The sequence below is a fragment of the Lipophrys pholis genome, assembly GCF_963383615.2.
Source record: "Lipophrys pholis genome assembly, chromosome: 22".
Lineage (NCBI taxonomy): Eukaryota > Metazoa > Chordata > Actinopteri > Blenniiformes > Blenniidae > Lipophrys > Lipophrys pholis.
This window is the reverse complement of record NC_137644.1, coordinates 8220826-8241723: the sequence shown is the minus strand read 5'-3', so window position 1 is coordinate 8241723 and position 20898 is coordinate 8220826. Positions and strand designations below refer to the sequence as shown.

General features: G+C 45.7%; 1 protein-coding gene across 3 annotated transcripts; it reads left to right on the top strand.

The window, feature by feature from the left end:
• Positions 1-1465: 1465 nt before the first annotated feature.
• On the top strand, positions 1466-20155 carry kdm7aa (lysine (K)-specific demethylase 7Aa). Of its 3 annotated transcripts, none has more exons than XM_080491640.1 (18): positions 1466-1691; positions 8997-9082; positions 9673-9790; positions 10013-10173; positions 12832-12973; positions 14305-14491; positions 14784-14946; positions 16326-16413; positions 16495-16601; positions 17232-17323; positions 17422-17508; positions 17623-17868; positions 18169-18293; positions 18390-18511; positions 18584-18678; positions 19042-19208; positions 19288-19640; positions 19718-20155. In XM_080491640.1, the coding sequence occupies exons 1-18, from the start codon at positions 1594-1596 to the stop codon at positions 19804-19806; spliced, it is 2526 nt and encodes an 841-aa protein (XP_080347766.1). In that variant the 5' UTR covers positions 1466-1593; the 3' UTR covers positions 19807-20155. The 3 variants fall into 3 exon arrangements, with proteins under 3 accessions (XP_080347766.1, XP_080347768.1, XP_080347767.1); XM_080491641.1 differs by lacking the exon at positions 1466-1691 and adding an exon at positions 6847-7217; XM_080491642.1 differs by having other exon boundaries at positions 1565-1691; positions 17422-17868.
• The last annotated feature ends 743 nt before the right edge of the window (positions 20156-20898 follow it).

Here is a 20898-nt window from a genome sequence, read left to right as displayed (position 1 = left end):
AGATCAAGCTGTGGGTCGGTGGTCCCATTGCTATTCTGCACACAGGCACGTAGGGTATGTAACCCTGAAAAACTTGTTCGGCTCCACGTCTCCCGGGCACTGGGTGAGGCGGGTCACAGTTAAGTTAGGCTCCTCGTCAGCTTTACTCCCTGACGTGCTGAATTGATAACCAACACGGCAAGACAGTTTCAGGCCGTTTATTAGCAGCTGTCAAACAACAACGAGGCTCACCGCAATTTACTCGTAACCCTGTCCATCCCTTAATTAGGCTGTACCCACAACACCCAGGTAGGAACCAATCTTTTGTAGAGCAGTGCAAGAAGTAAACATAAAATAAACAAACATCTGACTAAAACAATTAATTAGATTATATAGAAGTCACCACATACATTCATACTAAAACAAATAAATATAATAAAATGAAATATGTGTCAAATACAAATAAATACAGTTAAATGTAAATCTAATCTTACAGGGATGTCAGACACGCTCCATGGAGACAAACCAGGGCTGGATTTTGTGTATTGAGCTTTGTGTGTGTGTGTGTGTGTGTGTGTGTGTGTGTGTGTGTGTGTGTGTGTGTGTGTGTGTGTGTGTGTGTGTGTGTGTGTGTGTGTGTGTGTGCGCGCGCCACTGAAGTGTTTCGGTTGGAATTGCTTGCTATGATGGGCTGTGAGAATCTCAAAGCCTCCTACCTTGCAGATGTTCAGGGTTCATTTATGTGCCACATTTAGCTTGTCTTTTCTTTTAATTAAATCAGCTGTTTTCTTTAGTTTACATACATATCAGTGCTGATGTTGCACAAATGGAGTGACCTCCCCAGTGTCATTACAATCCCATTTGCCTCATACCTGACAGCTTTTGAATGGTATATGTATTTATGTTGCTCTCATACAACTATTAAATAACCTCATTATAAGGTGATACACACTTTACATATTTCAAATAGTCCGGAAATGTCTGCATATTATGAGGATATGAGGCTGACTAATTGACAATTCTCAACATGTGGTCTTAATCTGTGTAGTTGTGCACAATGTTATTCACCATTGAGTTTTACGTTTAACTTTATTTTATCTATTCTCATTTTGTTGTGAAAGTATCCTATGATAAAGCCTTTGTTATCATCTTTAATCTCAGATAAGCGTTTATGGAATTTTGAAAGGATTCGTCATCTTGGATGGATTATATACGAAACAATATTTCAATTTAAAGAAAAAAAAGACTAATCAAACATTTCCGTACAGTAAATCTCATAGTTCAATGTCAGATTATCAGAGTGTAAACTTGATAAAAATTACTGTTGTATCAGATTATAATGTTGTAAACTTGATCAAAACCTTCGTTTCATTCGTATTAAGTTTTATTTAAAACTTTGTGTTTATTGTTTTTTGCGGTGTGCGGGGGGGGGGGGGGGGGGGGGGGGGTTCGACACAACCACGTGAAAACGAATAATTTGGGGCGTGACGTCAGAGGTGGGATCGCCTCGAATGGCGGCTCTTCGGCCACACTCGGCGCCTCCTCGGCTGTTTCCGGACGCCGAGTTAAATCCCCGCCCGCTCCATTCCTGCGTTGTTTGGGGACAGTAGGAAGATGGCGGCGGCCCCGCTGTACTGTGTCTGCCGGCAGCCCTACGATGTGAGCCGGTTTATGATCGAGTGTGACATCTGTAAGGACTGGTTTCACGGCAGGTACGTGGGTTACATTCTCACGCGGCGGCTTGGTTTACCGGAGGGGACAAATCCGACGTGTATATGAAGGAAAGGCGACGTTTCTCTGAGCGGCGTTCAGCGGTGGCTAACTGAGCTTGCTAGCGCTAGTAGCTGTGGGCGACGGGGCTTTTAAACCGTCTATTGACACGACTCCCCGAGCGAAACTGGGCTTTCTCCTCTTTAAAAACCACTTCGTGTTTCTTCATTACCCGACAAATCAAGTCGAATGACGCAGCACAGCCTTGATACTCCTCATTGTGAATTTATCGTAGCAGGTTTATGAAGCTATTCGGAGCTGAGAAGGTTTCACAGCTGTGTCAGTTAATACGAAATCTGGCCCGGATCACCGTGAAACGCCAAACCTGCGTGTTTGCCTTTCCTCGTATCCTCTAAAAACACGAGTTAAATATGTTGTTGTTGTTTTTTTTGTTCGGTTGTTTTTTTTAGCTGTGATTTAATGGTTCTGGATCCAGTGTCAGCATTAGAGTCCAGGCTCCCTATCTGGCTCACTTAGTCGGGTTATTCAAGGTAAAGACGATCCGTGCCAACATTTCTGAACACACTTACATAACACACAGTTCAGAAACAACTCCAGCCTTCCTAGACATGGTCTCTGTTTGGGTTTTGTTGTAGCTGCAGAACGAATAATGCTTCATTTTAAAATCATAGCCAATACAATCAGCGTGTAAATTGAGCTTGTTTTCCCCCTCGTGTTGTAACTGGCACACTTTGGAAAGTGACTGAATGGTGAACAACGAGCTTGTTGTTGTGGTGGATTTTTGATTGACAGCTTGAGAAATTTAAATCCCCTGTGCAGGCTCAGGAGCCACATGGCCAGGGGCCCCTAGCGGTGGAATGTGGGATTATTTGGAGGCATCAGGCAATGCACATGTCCCTGTATTGCCTATGGTGTGCTTCTGCCCTATTTTCCCCTTTTTCCGTCGCGTTCTGTCCTCTAACTGATTGCAAGTGGGCCGCCACTGTTACAGATGCTTACGTGATTCAAGCCGTGAGTGGGTGGCAGCTGTCAGGACCATGACAGGACTTTTGTTGTTGTGCAATGCAATCCTGTGATGTGCGTCTTTGTGGATGTCGCCCAGAATGTCAGATTCCAGTCATGAATGCTGTGGTCTACATCCGGTATTGTGATGTAATGTGGGGTAACATCTCTGTGGAGGATTGTACATAAATTAGGATATCAATGTTTTCTCATCAGGAACATCACCTACTGTAATTTGTTGTCATGTTCTGTGTTTTAATCTACTTTGTCCCAAGATGGGTCGGTAGACGTACCGTCTGTGATCCTCTTTATCGGTCTGTGTGGGCGCATCTCCACAGCAACAGTGTACGAATACAATAATCTGTTTTTTTGCTCATGTTGAAATGACGGAAGCCGTTGCGTAACCACATTAGGGTGCTGCCAAAAAACTTGGCAGCCAGAACTTGCGGCATCGCCAAGCCAAAAAAGACTGGCTGTGTGTCATGCGCCGGAAAGGAACAAACGTTGGAGCTTCCCCCATTGATGACTAATAAGCAGATACACTCGCATTTCCAGCCTCTTTCCCACGAGGCAGGCCAGGAGGGAAGGGATTTCTCTGGCTGGTGGATTATGGCACGTCGGCGGAGTGGAAAAAGAGGAGTCCAGCCTCCTGGTGCCTGTTTGTCAGTGTGTTGGCTGAGAGTGTCCTGCTTTCCTTCACCTGTATCTCTGAAGTTTAAAGTACACAATGCTGCCTGGGAGCTCAGTAGTTGGAGGATGTAGGCAATTGGAAGTCTGTTTAGTGTAGGAAAGGGGAAAAATGTATGTTGATAAAGTCCTCATGTGTGGACTGACACCTTTTAGTTTTGCTTCATATCGCATTTCACTATATCATCCAAGAATGTTAAAAAACAGCTCTCTGTGCAAGGTGTTGCGAAAACATTACGGGTAAAAAAATACTTTCCACACAACAATAACCACATATGGCCAGTGCTTAGAAACCACAGGTATTGCTTGAATTGTTTGACAGTGTTGTTGTTTTTTTTTTGTTTTTTTTGCTAAAGCTAAAATGGAAGTGGCAGATATTAAAAAGTGTATTGTTTTCTGTGACACATGGTAATCTAATTTGTACAAGCCCCCCCACCCCTCCTCCATGGTCTCTGGTGCCTGTGGTTTGGAAATACTGGTTTATGAAACATTGGCTGGTGCATAAGAACGATTTCCAGTAAAAACGGAACTTTGTGTTCGTTTACACGACAACTGTACGCAGAGACACTGAACACGCAACTTTTCAAATGCAAACACTTTAAATGAAAACACTCTCCTGTCTCCTTGTAAATGGCTGGAAAACCAACTTTTCTTAAACGCTGCTACTGCACATGCCCACCACTTCCGTAGTAAATATGTGCGAATAGATGAACAATAAAGTTTTTTTGCAGTGTCATGAATCCCAGTCCATATTCTCCTGGGACTAGGTGGTTTTATAGTTGTACTTATAGTAGTACTTACAGTCACCATTATAACAATCCAACTTCCTCGTCTGTCCATGTTCTCCCATTGTTAATGTTTATAGCGTGTTGTTCTCTGAGCACATGTGTGTGTGGCTTGATTACAAAAACAGCCAACAGTGCCAGCTAGTAGCCTTGCGAGTCTTTTATGTTATGATCAAAGTTCTACAAATTTAGAAACGAATGCAACCTCAAACTTTAAATCTCATTTATTAGTTTGTTTATTTTTCAATAGGTAGTTAAATTGGTAGCTTTGATATTTTTGTAGAATTAACAGTGTCGCGATTAATAACCTTTGAACCAACAATCTCCATGACTGTATCCAGATTTTTCGGAGCATATCGGTTGTTATGATTACTGTTGACATTTACTCACTCGCTGACCCTTTGCTTTATTTTGCTGCCCTTTTTGACGGCGTCTCCAGGTGGAGTAACACAACCCTCAACGACTGACAAATGCTAATACCCACTATCAGATCCTCGGGGTTAGGATTACAAACACTATTTTGAACTGTGTCGTTTGTAATTTCGAGCCTCACCTAATTGCGTGACCTGCTTCTGTAAACAGATTGTTTCCAGGCCCTCCGCTGCCAACTTACTCAGCATCCTCAGTAGGTCGGGTCAGACTGCTGTGTAGGTGCGGGGCACTCGGTTCAGCCCATTGTCTGGCTCACGTATGAGCAGTGGGGGTGATGACAGACTGGCGAGGCTCGATGGGACAGAGGGAGTGATTGATGGGAACTCCGGCAAGCCAAGTTCAATGCACGATCTGTCAATGTCGCACAGCCCGTGAGCACACTAAAGAGAGATGGATGGCCTCGACAGAGTGCCTATTTTATGTTTACGCTAAAGGACCGGATGGATGAGTGGAGGTTTTTTTTTCTCTCCTTTATTTTTTAACTGCTCTTGTCCATGACTGTGATAATCTGATAAGTTAATTGGCCTAAGTAAAGTGCAGTCCCATCGCTCTTGTTAAAAGCGATGTTTACATTCATTAGCATGGCCGTCTCTCGGGAGCATGAAGGCTGCATTAGTTTGAGCCTGATCAATGCTGGATTAGGGGTCAACAACCTCGGATATGGATTACTAGTCAATCTGAATTATGACATTAAAGACGAAATTCAGCCACAGAGTTCAAAATTGGTTTATCCTGTCAAAGTCAAATCAATGGAGGACCGTCAGCTCTGCCTAAATATGTAACGAAGAGCTAAAAACTACAGTGAGGAGTTAAATTTGTTTACAGTAGTGATGTATCACAGTATACCAGGTACTTGTGCTTCCCTTTAAAGATAAACGGTCTGATTTAAATTTTTTAAAAGTTGATATCATGATTGAATAAAATAAGGGTTTTTGGTCTGCATTTTAGATGGCCAAAATTCCACTTTGAGTGCCCCCCTGGTATAAATACTGCGATAATAGCTCGTAAATTTAAGTTTTTCTTTGTTGTGATGCACAGTATAAGTGGTCAAAATCTCACTTTTCACAAAAACAAACCATTTCTGTGGAAGAAAATTACAATCTCAACATAAAGCTTATTTTAATGAAACCTCCTGATGTGAAATGTCCAAAAAAAGACATGTCCTATTGCTGTTACATTATGCATGTTTTTATAATCTCATGCTGACAGCATGGCTTTGATGATAATGCGAGTTTGCTGGCTTTCATGGCAGCATCACTGATGTCTCAGCTCACGTCTCAATGTTGTTGTTTCCGCTACTCTTAAGAAATTTGATGAAACATCAATGTTTGCTATAAAAAAAAAACACACCAAAAAAGCATTTGCTTGGTGGTTTGGTGGACTGGATTGGTCCATGGGCCTTATGTTTGACACCCCTGTTTTAAAGACACAACAACCAATTGATTTATTAACAATGTCATCAACCAATGAATCATTAATGAAAATGTATTTTCGATGCAGTTTTATGCTTTGTTTGCTTATCTAAAAGTGCAAACACAGGAGTATATAATCTTTGTTTGTTAGGTGAGTTCTGACTGTGTTAGTATTGGAGACAGTCTGACTGATGACTTTGGAGGTTTTACGGGGCCACTGGGGGACGACCATGTCGAAGACGTGTGAAAACGGAGCCCCGGCACAAGGAGCCTCGCGGCGGCTCAACCTGCACCAAAACAATTAAGCTGTTAAAACTCCCCGGGGCTCCGTGACGCCCCATAAACAACAAAGTGATCCTCTTTTCTTTTTTTCTTTTTTTTGTTTACCAGCTGACTGCAGAGAGAATCTCTTCAAGCTGTAACCGCTGCAGGGATTTTGTGTTGCTTTTATGGCGGGCGAGCTGAAGTGATTTAACCAGCAAGGCCAAAATGACAGATCCTTCTCCATCTGTCAGGGCTCAGTGGCTCTTACTGCTGTCCGAGCTCTGTTTATGTAAGCGTTTGGCTGCATGCATGAGGGAGGAAAAAGGGGGGCTTGAGGAGTCAGGTGCTCCTCCGGGGTAGATAAAGATAGCCAGGTGTGTTTAACTGCCCTCATCTCCTCTCCATCTTCATCTCCACTACCCATCCATTAGGGATCTGCCAGCTCCCTAATGTAGGCGTGTCGCCACCCCATGCAGAGGGGTTATTTAGAGCTTAAAATAATGGCGATGCCCGCCTCCAGCCTTTGTGTTTTTGCAGTGATCACTGAGGACAATGAATCGCTCACAGTGCCTGGACTAATGAATAAGCCCTCTCACTCACACAGGAAGGTGGCCCTTGATGACAGGAAGTGGGGAGAGAGGGGCTGTTGATGGCAAAGGGCTTAGCCAAGTAAACACGTCTCATCTCATTCAGGAAGGCAAGTTTAGCTCAGTGATTTGGAGGAACTACGTCCCGTCAGGATAAGATTTGTCCATTATCCTCGCGGGACATCGGAGCTGTACTTTGTGACTTTTTGTTGAGGTCCTGCGACTCGCGACAGCACATCAAGAAACGCTCCTCAGTGATCAATCAGATCACAAGCTGATGAAGTTCACTTAAGTTCCCTCAGCAGCTCTGCGCTGATGCAATCCATCATCAAGCCCGAGTAAGGCAGGAAATACTTGGCCTTTTTTCCCTCTTTTTTTTTTTTTTTCCTTCTCCCCCCTCAAGTCATTTTCTTCCTTGTGGTTTTTACAGGTTTGCGAGCCTCGTTTCGTAGTAATCATTACAGGTGACACGTGCTGAGTCAGGCCTGAGGCACAGAACCCTTGTTTCCCCTAAAGCTCAGTCACCAGACGAGAGGGACAAACCCGCCACATGTTGGAGCAGAGATTCCTGCTGCATGAGCTACGCAGAGCCATCCAGCCAAGTTATGTGCAGTGTTATTGTTGGTCGTCCTCTCGCTCACGTGCCGGAGCAGGAGAACTTCTTCAAGCTGTTTTTGGGTCCCGAACACGACAAAGTTTTTTAGACAAAATGCAAAACTTCTGTTCTGTTTTTGGTGTTCGTTTACATGACAACGGCGTTCGGAGCCACTGAAAGTGCAACTTTTTGAAAACTTGCACACGTCGACCAGCAGTTTGGTAGTTGAGTCGCTAGTACGAACAATCCAACTTGGTCGTCTGTTCATACGAATGTCCGTGTACTCACATTGTTATTGTTTTCTAGTGGTTTCATTACAAAAACAAACAGCACCACTCTCTAGTGGCCCTACAGGAAGACAGGATAGTTTTCAGGGTTTCTTCCACTTCCTTGATTCATCATTTTCAAAAATTTGCCGTGTGAACGTGAAACTTTTCTGAAACGAAAACCCCAAAACGATGCCTTTTGACTTGAAACGTTGCTGTGTAAACGGAGCCTGAGTATTTGAGCAGCAAGATACTGATTTGTAAAACAGAAAGCGAATACTTATGGGAAAGTGAATTGTTGGGAAGTTCTGAGGCTTTTACTGTCTGATACAAGTTTATCTGTATATCTACAAATATTTTCTGTGCCGTCAGTCCAAGATGAAGTTATCTGTGGTAATGTTGTCAGAGGGGGCTACTGTCGATATCCTGTTTGTGCACCAGGGTGATGGGGGCACTCACACGAGAGCTCCACTTCCTGATGAGTTAATGGCCCTCGACTTTATTTCCTTTACAGTTTCCTGCAATTCCTCACAGATCAAAGCTGATAGGCGGCTGCGGTCAGCGCCGTCCCTCCTGCAGGCTTTCACCCTTCAGAGCGCCAAACACCCCGTTTCACTTGTGATTGGCCGCAGCCAATTTGTAACTCATCTCTAGAGCTGAGAGCAAGAATGGAGCGTTTTGATGTTGTTATGGCACTATTGCACTGCTCTGGCCCACTCGAGGTGAAATTGGACTGTATGTGCTCCCTGAAATAGTTGAAACAGAAATGCGACTGACGGCTCTGCTGAGGAACGGGCCTGGTTTGCACCAGAGGAAAGGTGTTGGTGCCTGTTGTTCGGCTGACATTCAGCTTTATTAGTGTTAATATGACACATTTTAATCCTTCTGTAACTCTGAGCATGTGTTCATTCAGTGTGAGATTGTGTCATTAATAAGAAAGTGAAAGGTCGTGCTTGTGTTATTACATAACTTCTGCTCTGAGGTTTTAGTTTGCTGCTAGTAAAATATTTGTTAAACAATAAATATTCAATGTGTTGTTGATGCACTGAGTGCTGCATTATCTCGCTGCTTCTGAAACCCTTATTGTTTGTTCTGGTAATAAACAAATTGGATCAGATTAAGAAATTAAAAACTTCACCACCAACTGAATTGTTCATATTAAAAGTGGTCTAAAATCTAAAGTTTTATCTTCTCTATTTGGCTTTGTGGTAACTATTTATCAGTCTGACTGTGTTTTCTACTGTTTGTGTCTCCAGCTGTGTGCAGGTCGAGGAGCATCAGGCTGTGGATATCGATGTTTACCACTGTCCCAACTGTGATGTCCTACATGGACCCTCCTTGAGTGAGTAACACCTTCCTCTGCATTTGTTATTCTGGTACTTTCAATTCAGTGTGTAATCAAGAATAATAAGATAATAAATTGTGTGAAAATGTAAACAACTGAGAGACATAGTACATCGAGTAAACAATTTAAATCAAGTATAATATGATTGCAATATATTACTTTATAATGATATACACAAAAAAAACATAATTGGTTTGAACTTGCACAAAGTTCATAAATGGTTGAAACTCCTTCAGTTTGAACATGAACCTCCTGCATCGGGTTCTTGCGTCCTCTTCCTCCTCTCTGCATGCTGGATCAGTCCCACTGGGAAACTCTGCTCAGGTCTGATTGTTGTGCTTGTGGAGGAGGGGCAGGAGTTAACCTCTGTGAGCCCCGAGGGCACACATTAACAGGCTAATTGAATGGTGTTGTAAACCCCCGGCTTTGATTGGCCGAACCGCTCCGTCTCTGAGCCAGGGGTTGAGTGGTAAATTGAGGGACTTGTGAAAAATGATTGTGGTCGCTGGTGACATTATGAGATTAGAGCGAAACAACGCCATCAAAGATTAACACCAATGACTTTTATTGTTGTTGTTGTTTTACAGTGAAAAAACGCAACAACTGGCACAGACATGACTACACAGAGCCAGACGACGGATCGAAGCCGGTGCAGGCCGGCACCTCGGTGTTTGTCAAGAAGCTCCAGAGCAGGACCTTCCCCAGGTACACAACCACTGCCTCAGTTCTGAATCCAGAGACTCTGTTCTATTATTGGTATTGGCGCATCCGTAATCTGTGGCGATCCCAAGAGTAAGTAAAACCTGAAATAGTGAAATTAGTATTATTGGAGGTTTATTGTGGCAGCTCAGTCTTTTTTGAAAGCATTCTGTGGCGACACCTTCATGAATCGACTGCCCGACTGAAGCTGTGGTGATCTGGTTTCAGTGGGGAAGAGCTCCTGATCCGGATGAAGGGGGAGCAGGTGACCACCAGGTATCTGGAGCGGCACGGCTTCCACTACCCCATCATGGTGACTGAGATGGAGGGCTTGGGGCTGAAGCTGCCCCCGCCGACCTTCTCCGTCACAGACGTGGAGGAGTACGTGGGTAAGTACACTTTGAGTTCCCGTTCTGCGAGCGATGGTGTGCGCACCAGTCTCCTTCGTCTGCTTAAAAGCTAAGTGGACATTGCTCTGCAGGCGCCGTCTGTGTGTCAATACGAGCAGGTCTCCAGGTTCATGGGGTTTTAACCCACTTATCAGGCATCAGGCAATGGCTGAATGAGTCTTAAACGAGTGACGGCTAAGCTTTCACTGACCTCTCCCTGACCACTTCGCTTCCTTACTGAAACAGTCTGCCACTTCCCAGCTCCTATTACAAGCCCATTACCCAAGTCCACTGGTGTTTTTATCATTAAGTTCAGATTACAGACTCCCTCTCTCACTCCATCCCTCGCTCCTATGCCTTATTGAGCACTAAGCCAAGGCACAGGTGTTACAATCAGGGACTGCGTGTCGGGTTTCATTTCGTCGTGAGACAATAGGACAACTGGAGTAAACACTGATGTCCTCTGTGGCTCAGCGGGGTCTCTGTGCTGCCAGCTTGGTGTGTGGTCCAAGGTTGAAGTATTAACATGTGACAGGTGTGAGAAAATCTTTGTTTTGTTATTTCGGGGTGACACTGCGACAAGCTAAAAGCTAATAAGCAGCTGGAAATTACCAGCAAAGCACCAAAGAAAAAATGCTGCACATTTTCTGGCTACTCCCATACTTCTCTATTATCTTTGTGTTTCATGAAAGCACCAGCAGTGTGGAGATGATGTGCAGGATCTTTATTAATGTTGTTATTCTAGAGTGATTCAGGCCCTGTTGCAGTTTGAGGGTTTATTTACACGACGATGGTTCTCAGAGCCACTGAAAACACAATGTTTTGAAAACGACTCCCAAGGTGGAACTTTTCAAAAAAATCCCCCGACTCGGTCTCCATGGAAACAGGGAAATCACAATCTTTGGATATGCTCAGGCTTCGTCGCCGTGTAAACAGCAAAAATGCTGTTACAGCACATGCGCACCATCGTTGCGGTAAATGGGTAAAAATCTGCGCATGCTCAATAGATGGACAACAAGAAGAATGTTATGTCATGACTACCAGTCCATAGTCTCCTGTCTCCAGTCTCCTTGGTGCTGTTATTGTTTCTAACGTATTGTTTTCTGAGAGCATGCGTGTGTGTGGATTTATTACTAAAACAAAAAATTGTACGTAAACAGACATAGTTTTCAAAATGTTGTCGTGTAAACCCCAAACTTTTCTGAAACAAAAATGCAAAAACGCTGTGTTGTGATTGTCGTTGTAAACTGGGCCTAAGTTGAACTATTCCACTTCACGCAAGGCAGCAAGTCCACTAATAAACGGATAAGGCTTCTCCAATGTCGGTCTGTGGGAACTTTTATTGGTTCGACGCAGTGGTGTTGAATCTTGTTCCCGGAGCTCGGTGACGGCAGTCGACGTACGGAGGACAATGGCCCTCTAATACCAGGATCCCTCAAAAATCTTTCTTTTTTGCTTGAGCACATAAAACTTTTTTAAAAAGTGAAACATGGGGTCTATTTAGGTCCAACATTTGGTGAGATTAGGACTTTTATTTAAAGTTTAGATTGTGCATGTTAAATAAATCAAATCTGTTCATCCTTGACTTTTCAAAAACTCAAGAGGTCGGCCTTCTCGTTGCTTTTTGATCTACAATGAATCTGCAGATGAAGCTATTTTCCTGATCCTCCCGTGTGTTGACCGTGCAGGCTGCCAAACTGTTTGCACAGTGCAAAACAAACGTTTGACCAAGGTTTCTCTTCTCAGCGTGCCGGCCGCTGCGGCAGCCTGAAGCAGTTTGAGCATGTGCTGTATACAACAGCATGTGAGAATGTGGACTTTAAAGGTTGACAGGAGACATCTGCGGGAAATATACAAGAAACGGGATTGTATATCCGACAAATTCCTTCTGTTTGTCCAATAACAAGCAGCATAAATCTCCAAGCATTGCTTTAATTAATGAGCTCTTTAACATCACAGAGTGTTGTAATCTATCACAGTAGAAGTGATGGGGCGTCGGGGAGCCCGAGCTGCCCCTCTGGGGCATTTCTGAGAGGTTGTCTGCCCCGGCGCTGTGTGTTTGTTCCCAATGGCCTGCCGCTGCTCCAGCTGTTGTCTGTCATCAGACGCTGGCCAGCTGGGCCGTCAGAGGTGTGTGTGTGCGCGCGCACGTATGTGCGTGCACGCATGCCGAATACGTGCACGGGGTAATAAAAAGGTGTGTGGGAGGGGTGTGTGGGGTAAAATACAACAAGCAGCTGTCTTTGCTGCACACCCACACACACACACACACACACACCGCCCTGGTCCAGCTTCCGGCTCCGCTGTTATTCGTCTGTGTTCATGGTTTCTCCAGCATCTGTTTTCCGTCTCGTACACGTAAACAGAGACGCAGCCTTTGCACACTTGCCCTCTCACATCCTCTCGATCTCGCTCTCACCTCCACCCTCTCCTCCAGGGACTGGCGGTCTGAGCAGATTGACAGACCCCTCCCACAGTACCACATCGGTGCCAGTTCCCCCTCAGGGCTCGATCACTAAAAACACTCGGAGATGCTGGCAAGCTGCTGACCCCCTGCGACCCCTCCACCCACACAGCAGCCAATTAAAGACTTGGATTTGTCTCATTCCCCACTGCAGAACTCCTTCGCCTCACGTCTCATGTTTCCCTCCCGTTTAGGTGGCGACAAAGTCATCGACGTGATAGATGTGGCACGGCAGGCGGACAGCAAGATGAAGCTGAGCGAGTTCATCAAGTATTTCACCAACCCCCATCGACCCAAAGTCCTCAACCTCATCAGCCTGGAGTTCTCCGACACTAAGTAAGCTCCGCCACAGTTCACTCACCTCGCCTTTCGAACAGCTTTGACAAGATTATCACCGCTGACTGGGTTTGTTTAGTCAGTCTGCTATTTTATTTTAGCTGCAACAACTCATCAAAGAAGTCTAAACAAGCAAGAAACGTTGAGACGGTGTGTGAATTTGAAGTGTTTCGAGGAATTGTCATCTCTCTTACTTGCTTGCTCCACTTTCTAGTGAATGAGTGCTCATACAGGCAAATCAAAGATTTTCCCTTCATGATATCATGTGGGGAAATTACCGCTCCCTCTGGTAGTGGATACTCACATCCACATGTAGATCATAGAAAGCCGGGTTGCCAGATCTCACTCACTGTTTCGAGCCAAAACACAACATAAAACCCGCCGACCTCAATAAAAAACCAGCCCAAATCTCAACCTCTGTAGAAGCTTGTGTTAAAAATATAAAACTATTATTATATTGCATTATGAAGAACACGTCATAAGCACACAACTCCACTTAATATACAAACAACAAAGGTAACGCAAACAGGCTCCCCTAAAGGGCCCATTGGGAGGAAACCCGTCCAGTCTGGTAACACTAAACTTCTTCCTGAGTGGCGTGGAACGACTCGGACACAGAAACAGCCTGTTCTCATTCGAGCTCACGAGAGGAACGTCTAGACTGGTTGAAATTCAGAACCAAAGCTGATTTGGGGAAAAACGCTGACGTCTATGAGAAATTGTTGAAAAACTGAATAATACGGGAACTTTGAATATCATTACTAATTAATGCGCTTTATGAGTCTTATGTTTTATTTCCTTTCCACGTATTATTTTGAAGATGATTTTCCTCCTGCTAGTATTACTGTTGTATTTTGGTTTATTTTATGCGGCTGGTATCAACCTGACAGTTGATCCTTAGTTTTTGGGATATTTACGTCCATATATGCCTTTATTTGCAAAGCCCCTTTTATAAATGCATAAATCCATATTGACTCTTAGAAACGGTTCTAAAATATGTGAAAATGTTCAAATTCAACATTTGTCTGATATTTTTGATTAGCTTGAACGCTAAAACTCATGTCTCATAGATATAATTCTAATGTCAAGGTTGAGATGACAAATGTTCCCATTGGTTCTCAAATTAATCCAAACAGCAACACAAATTTTGTTAATGTTGATCAAAATGAACCAAAAGTTCCCCTTATTATAGAATAAGACCAACGGTGCAGGTCAGCAGGTTCACATTAAAGCTGAATTCTGGGAAAGTTGGCAGCAGGTAAATCTGTGAGACACAACCACTTCTGTCAATAATGAGTATTATATAACGTTCTCCTTCTCGCCCCCTTCAGGATGTCGAAGGCGGTGGAGGTCCCCGACGTGGCCCAGAAGATGTCCTGGGTGGAGAACTACTGGCCGGATGACTCCTTCTTCCCAAAGCCCTTTGTCCAGAAGTACTGCCTTATGGGAGTCAAGGACAGCTACACAGATTTCCACATAGACTTTGGAGGCACTTCGGTCTGGTATCATGTTCTCTGGGTGAGTGTCTGCAGAGCAAATGCGTCCATTTTGATGTCGGAATGAATCATTTATTCACTTATTATTGGTAGCTATTTTTCTTATGAGAAATGAAGGAGTGATTCAGCTGATTAACACTTTAGGTTGAGCTCATATGAATACACACACAACGTGATTTCGTTGACATGAAACCAGTTTACTTCACGGCTCACCTGAGCTCCGTTCACGTTTCAGTCAGTGAACGGAGCTCATCTAGAGGTGGGAGCTTGTTTAAAGTCTTTTTTCTTTTTTTTCCCCTCCACCTGACTCGCAGGGTGAGAAGATCTTCTACCTGATCAAGCCCACCCCCACCAACCTTGCACTATACGAGGCCTGGAGCTCCTCGCCCAATCAGAGCGAAGTGTTCTTTGGGGACAAAGTGGACATGTGCTACAAGTGTGTCGTGCCCCAGGGAACCACCCTGCTCATCCCAACAGGTCGGTGCCTCTGTGGGTCGCAGAAAGCCCTGATCATGTTCCTCCTGCAGAAACCTTCTTTCCCATTGAAAGGAAACCAAATATTGGCTTTTACACACACTCTCGCCAACAAATGAAATCAGTGGGCAGTTTTCCAGCTCGTTTACACAACGTTTTCAAGTGAAAACACAACGATTTTGTAGCGTTTTAAGCGTCTCCATGTAGCTGGTGGGAAACGCTGCTGCTGCGCAGAGAGGGCTGGATCTCACCCGCTGCCTTCCAGGCTCTCGTTCGGCTATTTGTGTCACCGTTGCGTCACGGCGACCGCAGCCCGTTTGTTGCCACCTTTGCTGATCTCGTAAAGTTAAAATAATCGGGCTACAGGACGCCGCTGCCAGGAAAATACAGCCTTCCCAAAGGGCCCCTATCATTGCCAAAGGAAAATAACAGAGAGAGAATTCCGTCCCGAGCAACAGCCCAAACACGTCTTAATGATAATGATTAGATTGGAAAGATGAAGAGAGCCGGAGCTGTTCCGTAATGTGTTGAAAGGTGAAGTAGAAACCTTTGTGGAGGAGATTGGAAGGTAAAGAGATGTTTGTGCTGCGTCACTAACTGAATATGACATGCTCTCGTTCACTGAAGTGACGCCGACGTCATGCAATTAAACATCCATCAGACTGTGAATAGACTTTCTAAGCTGACGGAGTTCCTTTCGTCTGCAGGCAGAGGGACAAAGCTCAGCTCAGCCCGTCAAACTGCTGGACGTCCCCGATCCGTCTTCAGCCCGGCTTTCACAGCGGGCCGGGGCGGCGTTGTGAAAGGGAGCCTTTAGGCAGAAAGGGTGTGGAGAGGTGGGAATTAAGTGGGGGTCAGAGAGCACAGTGGGTCAGTGAGCCGCAGCATTATCAGGCCTGTCTATCAGCGTCACACCAACCCCCGTCCAACACCCCCCACCCCCCCGTCCCTCCACAGACTCTGCTTTCTCTCAGTCAGAGTCTTGTTTTTCTAAAGTTTGACTCAATCCACGTCTGAGTTCAGAGTGTCGCTGCTTTACGTTCACATGGATCTGTAAAAACCATAGAAACCTCTGCGGTTTAAGCAGATTTCCACTCGTGCATTAAAATACATTGTGCAGCAGTGCTGTTCTTTCGGGACTGGAATCCGAACTCCCATCACTCTTTCTTGTAGCGTTTGTTGTGTTTTTCTGTCAATGGTGTAATTTATGCATGGAAAGAAAGGAATTAAGTCTTGTACGAAATATTTCATATTATTCATTCAATATTATCCTGTCTTATTTGGTATTTTAACTTTCTCTCTGAGATCAATTAAATATTTATAGTGTACTCCCGCTGGATGGTCCAGTTGGTGAACAGTTTGTGCTCTGCTGCCCCCTACAGGCTGGATCCACGGTGTTCTCACCTCTCAGGATTGCATGGCGTTTGGAGGGAACTTCCTTCACAACCTCAATATTGGCATGCAGCTCAGGTAGACCGCACAATCCTCCATCATTTCTTTCTTTCTTTCTTTTTTTCATCTCGTAAAGTAAAACAAGGTTTTGCTGTTCAGGTGTTATGAAATGGAGCGCCGTCTGAAAACCCCAGACCTCTTCAAGTTTCCGTACTTCGAGGCCATCTGCTGGTACGTGGCCAAGAACCTTCTGGAAATGCTCAAAGGTGAGAACCACAAAAGAATACCAAGCTGTCATCGGTTGTTAGTATGTTGTTGTCTTTTTTAAAGCTGTATCAACTGTTTCTCTCTCTTCTCAACTTGTAGACACTTTCAAATGGCTTCAGTTTTCATGACAATTTTTTTAGCTTTAGTTTGCACCTGGTTTGTTGCTTATTTGATAAACGAAAGATGTTTATTATTATTATTATTATGCTTATTGTTGGCAGACTCATATTTTCTGTTGTTGCATGATTTGGACACTTGGTGGCAGTAATGAGACAAATGTTAGAGGGTATGGGTGAGAGGAAGAGGATGGCACAGTTCCAGACTTTACCAGGATAAAGATATAAAACTGTACAGGAAAATTGTTTGCTGGCTTTAGATAATCTACAAACTAAACTTCAACTAGACCGAAAGTCTGTTTCAGTCCTGCTCCACCTTTTAGTAAAGGCAATAACTGGATGCTGCGACATTGAACAATTGTCATAACAGATAGTAAAAGTTACTTTGCTGTAAATTTAGAAGCAGAGGTGTAGACACCAGACCTGAAGTGAAGAGCTGAATGTCTGCAGCCATTAAAGAAGTTCAGAAGAGTTTCCACCGGCGCTCTTCTCACCCTGTGGTTTCCTCCTCAGAGCTACGCGAGGACAACTGTCCGCCTCCGACCTACCTGGTGGACGGAGTCAAGGCTTTAATCAGTGCACTGAGGACTTGGTTGAAACGAGAGGTGAGAGTTTGGTAAATGTAACCAGAACGGCGTCGGTGTCTCGGGCCCCGGGTCCTCCATGGCAGACGACTGACTTCCTGTCTGTCCTGGTTTGTCAGGTGACTGAGCCCAGCAGTGAGGTACCAGACAACATCAGGCCCAACCACCTCATTAAAGAGCTGACCAAGGAAATCCGCTACCTGGAGGTAAAAGGGAGACACGTTGACCTCTGGAGCTTTTCTCGGCGTCGCCACACGAGCCTCTGTCCCTCCAGATATTTGTTCAAACTTCCCCGCGTTGTCTCGCCGCTCACTCTGCAGGAGGAGCCAGTGGGCGGGAACAAGCCAGTGAAAACTCAGGGATGCGGCGTGCCGTCGGGCTCCGGCGGCTGCCCGGCCACCCGCTCCACCCTGGAGAGGCTGTGCCAGGCGCGGCGGGCCCGCAGGGCGGCGAGGAGGCTGAGGGAGCAGCAGCGGCAGGCCCCCAAGATCCCGTCCAACCTGGACATCCTGGAGCAGCACACCCGCGAGGTGCTGAGGAGGCTGGAGGTCGGCCTGCTGGAGGAGGTGAGGTTCTGACTTTAATGACGGACGGTCAGAGTTCACATCGTCACCCCTCATGTAGTGAGAGAGCATCTTTGAGTTTCCAAAACATCACACATTTTTTACAGAACTGAATAGATAAAAAAAGGTGATTCCCCTTCCCCTATGTTAGTCAGTCTCTCTCTCTCTCTCTCTCTCTCTCTCTCTCTCTCTCTCTCTCTCTCATATATATTCTGGAGATGTTTCTCCCTCTTCTTGTACATATCCACACGGTTGTTTCCTGCGGGGGTAACGGGGCTATTCGCCCGTTTCTCGTCTCCCCAGGATCCGGCGTTTTGTGCCAAGGTTCACGGGAAGCTCAACAAAGCGTCCACCGCGTCGGCAGCCGCCACCGAGTCTCTGGAAGACAACCACCTGCGGCTAACACTGGTCAACGGCAGGATCATCAGGTTAGAGCTGCTTCAGACGCACCGACTGCAAAGACTGTGAAGGAGAAACTAACCGTGTGTGTGTGTGTGTGTGTGTGTGTGTGTGTGTGTGTGCAGAGATGTGCGGCGGGTCAGCTCCAGTCCGGTGAAGACGGAGAGCGAGGAGCCACCAAAGAGTCGTGTGGACGTGAAGTCGGAGCCGACGGAGGAAAGTGGAGCAGAGGAAGTTTCCATCTTCGGTAAGTTTCCATCGAGCGGCTCGTCGATGGAGAAGCTGCAGCAGAAAGTGATGGTGTGTGTGTGTGTGACAGGGGGGCTGCAGAGGGTGAAGACTGAACTCAGGGAAGACGCCTCGGGACACTCGAGTGTGTCCGACATGGAGTCAGACAGCGACTGTCCCAGAAGGGTAAGAGAAGCTTTTCTAGATCTTCGTCTCTCTCACTCCGTGTGCCTGCCGCTTTAAGACGAAGATCACTGTCCTCCCCCAACGTTTGTTTTTCTGCTGCCAGATTTGAACCACGAACCCAAAAACCTAAATTCTGCAAAAATATCCCATTTCAAGTGAGACACAGTGTTGAAACAACAAATTATGAACTATTGGATCAGACACATGGTTGAAAGTGAACATGCTGTCATTTTATTTGCAAAATGCTTTTTTCAGTCGCAGTTTATGAAAAGCTGGTACTTTTCTCACAATCTGCCAAAAGCAGCACTGATCTAAATATGAAGAAAACTCTTCTGTGATTACTAATTTGTCTTCTCACTATAGCGTAAAGTCTTGTCATCATCGTCGTCGTCATCGTCCTCCGACGAGGACTCGGAGAGTTCCCAGGAGGAGGGAGGGGAGGATGAGGAGGAGGAGAGGGGCTCAGGGCACACCATCGAGCTGGACCAGTCCGGTCAGACACTCAGGCACGAACACAAACCACTCAAACGGTGAGGCATTGTCCCGATGTGGATCAGAACTCTTCCTGTACCGTCTTGCGTCTCATGGTTTCCCCGTCTCGCCCTGCAGAGAACGTCCTACCTCACCCAGCACGGCAGAGGCCATTCAGGGGATGCTGTCCATGGCCGGCCTGCTGTGCTCCGCCGAGCCCGAGAAGGCGGCGGCTGCGGCGGCGGCGTCGTCGTTGCCCTGTAGGGAACCCTGGTGGTCCAGCCCGGGCCCGGCGGCCCAGCACCCCCACCAGCACCAGCGCCGCCTGCAGGGCGACAAGAGCCCCATGGACAGCCAGGGCAACAGCAGCGAGGCCTGGGACAATCAGGAGACGGACTACCAGTACTGTGACCCCGCCATGTCGCCGCCGCTGCACCCCTCCAAGAGGCACGCGCCCAACCCCCCACCCATCAGCAATCAGGCCACCAAAGGTTCGCGTCGTCGCCCCGCCCGTTGACAGTTCAGGGTCCGTAAAGTGAAATCCTAATTCTCTCTTTGTGTTTTTCAGGCAAACGGCCCAAGAAGGGAATGGCCACCGCCAAGCAGAGACTGGGGAAGATCCTGAAGCTCAACAGACACAGCCGAGTGTTTGTGTGACGCGTTCAAGGGCCACATCCGTTACCGGACACTGTTGTGCTGTAGACACGTTGGCGGGTGAGGAAACAAAACGACAAAAAAAAAGGAAAAAGAAGTTTGTGACACTGCCGGGAGACGAAACCTTGAAGATTACAAACACGCTCACTGTGCATGCTGAGGAGAACAGGGTATTAGAAATAAGCAAGTGCACGACTTCACTACAAGCACATGAACGCAGAAAGGAAGAGGATGACGAGGAGGAGGAGGAGGAAGAGGCTCTTCCACTTTGATTTCCTGCGGCTCCGGAGGAAGTGAGGAGGAGGTGAATGGAGCCGAGGACGTGGTGCTAAAAGAAGAGCCGGACATTATCAAAAAAGAAAAGAAGAGAAGATGATGGTGCTTATTTGTTTGTACTTTTCTCCACTCATACCCCCCCCCCCCCCCCCCCCCCCCGTTCCTCCCCCCTTTTATCTCAATCACACCAGCAATAAAGACTCTGGAGGAGGAAGATGGTCGGAGCGCTGCGACTCCGCTTCTTCTCAATAGGAACGATTCGACTTCGGCTTAATTTATTTCTCCTTTTTATCTATGATGGTTTTTTGTTTTTTTTTATGGATTCTGAATGATGTATTTATTAATTGACAGAGGTAATGATTTTATTATATTTTGACCTCAACTATCTGGAGGTTTTTCTTTTCTCCTTTTTTAAATCTTTAACATACTTTTTTTTTTTGTAAATGTGGATGTTTTCATGTGTTCATCTGTGGAGTAGCAGTCTGAATTCCTGGGTGGAGCTCGTCTCCCTGCAGCTCTGCTTTGTTTTGACACTCGGGTGACGGTGCGTTTCCAGTTGTCTCGGAGTCCGAGGTGGGAATTCTTGAAATTCTAGTCGGTATTCCAAGTTTCCAGTATTACTGACCCCCCCGTCTTTGAGGGTCTGTATTTGTCTTTTTGTTCCTGTGTTTTCTTGTGGGTTTAAAGTTCTTAACTTCTCAAGTTGTTTTGCTGTGAACTGCTTCTCCAGATGTCAAGCTTTTTTTTCTTTTTTAAACCCTCCAAGACAACTGGAACGTTTAAACTTTTCTGATTCAGTAAAATAAAAACACACTTAAG

Excerpts from the sequence above, each read along its gene's own strand:
- kdm7aa (XM_080491642.1), top strand. The coding sequence starts at position 1,594 with ATGGCGGCGGCCCCGCTGTACTGTGTCTGCCGGCAGCCCTACGATGTG. Across the intron at positions 16,414-16,494 it reads AATATTGGCATGCAGCTCAG|GTGTTATGAAATGGAGCGCC; the intron begins GTAGACCGCACA and ends TTTGCTGTTCAG. Across the intron at positions 18,512-18,583 it reads AGAGGAAGTTTCCATCTTCG|GGGGGCTGCAGAGGGTGAAG; the intron begins GTAAGTTTCCAT and ends TGTGTGTGACAG.